General features: G+C 33.8%; 1 protein-coding gene across 3 annotated transcripts in view; it reads right to left on the bottom strand.

The window, feature by feature from the left end:
- Positions 1-1517: 1517 nt before the first annotated feature.
- The window catches only part of LOC149785914 (N-acetylated-alpha-linked acidic dipeptidase 2-like), a 175834-nt gene continuing 171351 nt past the window's right edge, over positions 1518-6000 (bottom strand). For all 3 annotated transcript variants that reach the window (XM_089976145.1, XM_089976146.1, XM_089976144.1), the window contains exon 20: positions 1518-3587. In XM_089976145.1, coding sequence (XP_089832271.1) covers positions 3401-3587 — 187 coding nt within the window. In that variant the 3' untranslated portion in view covers positions 1518-3400. The remainder of the gene's footprint in view (positions 3588-6000) is intronic.

The raw sequence follows: 6000 nt of genomic DNA, 5'->3' as shown, positions 1-6000 counted from the left end.
TAAAGTCTTGTCAAGGGAAATTCCTGTCTTACCAATTAATAAAGTCTTGTCAAGGGAAATTCCTGTCTTACCAATTAATAACATCTTGTCAAGGAAAATTCCTGTCTTACCAATTAATAACATCTTTTCAAGGGAAATTCCTGTCTTACCAATTAATAAAGTCTTGTCAAGGGGCATTCCTGTATTTTATCCTTTACTCTGGTTTCAGTGAAATCACCCCAAATGATATGCCCTTTTGAATATAAACATCAAATGTGTTCAAATATTGAAGTGATGCATGCAGGCATTACCTTGAGAATCCAATTAGTACCGTGTTTTCATCCATAACCTGTAAAAGTGTTTGTTGAATTGTTATAAATCACCTGCTTTATAATACAAGGAAGCAAGCAAAATGTGTACTCAGTACATTAAAGCTGTTTTATAGTGTTATGTATATTTAATTTATATTGTGTGCTTACTTGTGTCTGTGACTGAGTGCTGTAAATGGATTTCTGCTTACCCGACTTTAGTCATGTTTTAAGTAGTAAACAAGATGTTGAGTTTAAGAGTTTGCGGAATTTACATTGGAAATTTTATTTTTACTAGAACAATCTATTGCATTGTAGGTCAAGTGGGTATTTGTATACAGAGAGGTTTGGTAAACAATTATTCATTGCCATTTCATATCAGTCTTGGGGAATCTATGATCCAAATTTGCAGTTGTGATCAGATATAATTCGGGAAAAACTAATTCTTTAAATCATTCATTGGAATTATTAACTGCTCATTGACTTGATTAGCCCATATTTGTGATATTTTGTGAATTCATTCAAAAAACCATTCTGGATTGCAATATTTTGGTGCGTTAAAACATTCAAGATTATTGGTACATCAGGGCATTCAAGATTATTGGTACATCAGGGCATTCAAGATTGCTGGTGCATCAAGGCATTCAAGACTCGGAATTCTTTAGGAACATTTGGTACATTTTGACTATATGACATTTAGGATTATTTGGGATTTCTTTCACAAAAAAATGTGCCTGTTAAACTTTATCTTTGTAACTTAGAGAAATAAATTATTTTGATTTTACTTGTTGGTTTTTGTTTCTTTCTCTTACATAGTTCAAGACCTAGAGTTGGAACAACAGATTGAGTCTAATATGGAGAAACAAAATTCAAAGTTTGTAGTAAGTTTAAAATTCCCAATTTTGCACAAAAGAGGTTTGCTCAAAGATTGGTAGAATTTTTTTTAAACTGAAATACTGGCTAAATATTTTATCCATAGATCAATAAAAAGAACTTTGACACTTCTTGAAATAATTGTCCATCCTTTTTTTAATAAAAAAATCTAGTTCTGTTCTAAATCAACGATAACACTAGAATGTATTCATATTCGCATGCATACAGTAATACACAATGTTTTCACTGGTACACATGTAATATGTCTTCAAACCTCTTTCAGTAATGATTTAAATGATATTTCTCAGATTAATTATCTTAAAAAATACAAGTTATTTAAACAGAAAAGCAAACGAGTTTATTAAAAGAAAGATATTTATTAAGAACTATTCCAAACATGATTATAAACTAGTATTCAGCCATTTGACACAAAGATTAACACACCCATCTCTTCTCAATTTTGAGATCAACCACTTCTTAATTTTCAATGGAACCTTGGTAATGCATGCCCTGATCTATGCTGTGGTCCACGTATTTTGGAATCCACTGTGCATGAGTTACCAAGGGAGAAGTGTACACTGAAAGACATTCAAAACTTTTAACAAAGGAACAGAACATAAATACCATTATTGATTACATTATTGTCATTGCCACAACAATTAAACCAATGGAATAATTAAAAGATTCCTTAGTCCAAAAACCAACATGTTACAAAAACATAAAAAATATTTTTCACTTCTATGTCCAGAGATATTCGACTGAGCAATATTTTTTAAGAGCATAGGTCTAAATAAAAGCTTATCATAACATAAAATCTTGTCTATAAAAATAGATAAGAGACTGTGCAATAATAGCAGATATAAAAAACACACACATATAATCTCAATAAATTGTTCCTTACAGACCTAATTAATACAGTCAGCTGAACAAATTACTTAAAAGCAACGCTTAATGAGTGAAACACTGCACTACTGAATACACTTCATTATGTCTAACACCTAAATAGAGATTGAGAGTCTACATGTCAAATAACATAAATGAATGAATATTCCTGAGCCACATATGATTTTCAACAATTGTAGATAACAAAGATATGATTTAAATGAGATTTCTATCTTGTAATATCAAGTTAGGAGACAATATGTTCTCCATGGTTTCCATAATCAGATGGAATCATACATTCCAGTATCAAAGGAAATTTTAGTTCTTTCATTTTAGTGAATTTGGACTGAATTTTAATCTTGTCTACAAATTTTTCTGCTGGTTTGTAAAATCAACTCCAATCCATTGCTGGTTTGTAAAATCAACTCCAAACCAGCGTTAGTTTGTAAAATCTACTCCAATCCAGTGTTGGTTTGTAGAATCCACTCCAATCCAGTGTTGGTTGTAAAATCCACTCCAATTCAGTATTGGTTTGTAAAATCCACTCCGATCCAGTGTTGGTTGTACAATCCACTCCAATCCAGTACTGGTTTGTAAAATCCATTCCAATCCAGTGTTGGTGCTTAAAATTAACTCCAATCCAGTGTTAACAGCAGGCATTAAGAGGAAACTATTTATTTGTTTGGAGCAGCAAGTTGGGATTTCATGATCTTTGTACCTTGATTTCAAGGCAAACAACTTTGTTGGGTCAAAAATGTCCTACAGTCCAATGGGATTTAGTCAACTAGTCAAAAATATCCTGCAGTCCTATGGGACCCAGTGTATTGGTAAAATATATCCAACAGTCCAAAGTAACCCAGTGTATTAGTAAAAAATATCCTACAGTCCAAAGTAACCCAGTGTATTTTGGTAAAATTTATCCAACAGTCCAAAGTAACCCAGTGTATTAGTAAAAAATATTATACAGTCCAATGTGATCCTTTGTATTTATCCTGCAGTCAAATGGAACCCAGTGTATTAGTAAAAAAAATATTCTGCAGTCCAATGGGATCATGTGCATTAGTAAAAAAAATTATCCTGCAGTCCAATGTGATGCGTGTATTAGTTGGAAATATTCTACAGTCCATTGGGATCCAGTGTTTTAGTAAAATATATCAAACAGTCCAATGGGATCCTGTGTATTAGTCAAAATTATCCCACAGTCCGAAGTAATCCTGTGTAGAAGTCAAAACTATTCTACAGTCCAAAGGGATCCTTAGTATTAGTCAAAATTATCCTAGAATCCAATGGGACCCAGTGTTTTAATGAAAATTATCCTATAGTCCGAAGTAATCCAGTGTATTAGTAAAAAAAATATTCTAGAATCCAATGGGATCCAATGTGTTAGCAGCTGACTGGATTGTGCATGTGGCCACATAAACCTGTTTCTTCAGCAAATCCCAGTCACTTGAATTGTTGTGCTGAATTTCAAACATGGTGTCTGCAATTCCTGGAAAACTGTTGTCCTTGTAACTGTTAAACTTGCTGGGGGCAAATATAACATGTCTGAAATGGAAAACACAGCATACTAAAAATGTGTTTTCTATTATAGCAAGTTACTGTGTTTTCCAAAGGAAATGACTGTGTTTTTAATATCGCTGCAGTTTACTTTGTGTTTTCCATCACTGAATGATACTGCATTTTCCAGCATAAAACTTTACTTTGTTTCTGTAACTGTAATTTACTGTGTATTCCACAAAGGGAGTTACCAAGAAAGAATCAAGCTAGAATGTATCTACAAACATTTTGCCACTTTTCAATATCTTTTGTTTGACAATGCTTTTATTTTGCAGTGTGTTTTACAACAGTTCATGTGGCTGGACCTTAGTAACCCAACAAGGCTGACTAAAAATTTACGGACAGCTCAGTCTCCAATTAATAACAAAATCTCAACAAAAACATCACATCTTAAATATAGCAATTAGTACAACTAATTAGCAAGGTAGACCATTTAAGTTTGAGTTATCAGTATTTTATTGTATCTATGGGATAACCATTCAAAAGATGATCACATTGCTATGTGGCTTTCACCACAATGCTTCTAATAATGTCTACATGGTCCTAATTGAAAATAGTGCCAAGCAGACATCCAGTTATTTAAAAAATCTTGTTATCACTGCAGAACATCAGATATATTAAACATTAGGCAGTACAGGTCTTATCGTGAATTCCTGGAAGTTCATTTTTATCACCAGAGTGTCAGTCCTTTTGATGGACTCTCTCCTTTCTCTTTCTTAAGATCTGTGCAATACCTCTGATGTAGTTAGCTAGTGGTTAGAACACCTATCTAAAGCTCATTAGGCCAGTTTGAATGTAAGCCTAGTTTTGTAAATGATATTAAGTGCCACCAGCAGCATCAAGTATACAGACCTTCGGTCTCAGCAGATTTGTATGTTTAATATATTCTGAATATGAAAAATTTATCTAGCTATTGTAAATTCCATGTACATCATACAGACAAAGTCAACCTTGGCAGACATCTTGAAGCAAGAATCCCCAAAGAAACTAACACTCTAATGGCTGATGTTGAAACCTCTGTTTTTGATCAAACAAGATTTTCAAATTATCTGCTTTGGCAGCCTTACTGGCTGTAAGATAGGCACCACATTCATTCAAGACCAACAATAAAGAAGCCTTCTAGTGACAACATCATAAATATAACCATTCATTCAGATGATTCAGTGATTTCAAGATGGCTGCCATGGTAGCCATACAATTACTGAATGTCAGAAAAGCACCATTTTCATTTTGGACCAACTAAATATCATAAAAAGTCATTTAGTAAAAAACACAGAACAAGATTTTCACAATGACCACCATGGTTTCCTTCAGATTGACACCATTTTCATTCAGGTCAAACGAGATATCACATGAAGTCTCTGTGAATAACCATTAATCTAGAAGGAGTAGTGTCTGCAAGATTTTCAAGACGGCCACTGCATATACTGGAGCAGGATAAGCACCAATTTTATTTGCAATCAACTAGAAATTGTTACAAATCTTTAACCTCATGTAGAAATGACTGGAAGGTCATCAGGAATGGTTTTGTTGTTTTGGGGTTTTATGCCATTTCTCAGCACAAGATAGGTAATATATGACCGCTAGTGTAACTGCAGGAGGAAAAACCCAAGAAAACCCCAGTAAGAACCACCGACCCAAGGGCATCAGGAATGGTAGAAATAATAAGATTTTCAAGATTGGCATCATTTTCATTAAGGATAAGACATCTTTCAGTGAAAACTCCATGACCATCTAGACAGGAAGAGAAGCCAAAACAAGATTTTCAAGATGACTGATGTCTTGGCTATGTTGGATGTTAGATTGGCATCATTTTGCTGTCTTGGATATGTTGGATGTTAGATCGGAATCATTTCAGTTGGAACCATCTAGACTTCATAAGAACCATTTTATTGAAAATCCCATGCTGATAGAGCGATCCTTTCTGGAGAAGTAGTGATGAGATTTTCAAGATGGCCACCATGGTTGCCAAATTAGTTGCCTTTGCAGTGACATTTTCATTCAGGACGACCATGGGATGAATGTGTGGATCAATGTTAATAACAATCCTCTATGTAATTTAGACAAAGTAGTGATAACAAACTTGTGCTAGCCGATGGACATGTGATGGACAACAAGCCATTCCATGAGCTCTTCTGGTCTATAACCCTGACAGTTAAAAATCAAACAATTCAAGATACAAAACAAATTAGTTTTAATGTTCTCTGATATTTCATTATTTTGGTGCAGAATATCTGTAAATAATCAGCAACAATGACAAAACACCCAGACTGCAATTTTAAGTGACAAATACTCAAATCAAATCTGGAATTATTTCCCCATAGAATTCAGGACACCTGCTGCAGTTACAGCTTGGAATTTTCAAGGGTTTGGTACATCGTGAATAAACCATTGATAATAT

Source organism: Sinohyriopsis cumingii, chromosome 12 (genome assembly GCF_028554795.1).
Source record: "Sinohyriopsis cumingii isolate HCF-2022 chromosome 12, ASM2855479v2, whole genome shotgun sequence".
NCBI lineage: Eukaryota > Metazoa > Mollusca > Bivalvia > Unionida > Unionidae > Sinohyriopsis > Sinohyriopsis cumingii.
The sequence above is the reverse complement of the archived record's forward strand: the minus strand, read 5'-3'. Positions and strand labels throughout refer to the sequence as shown.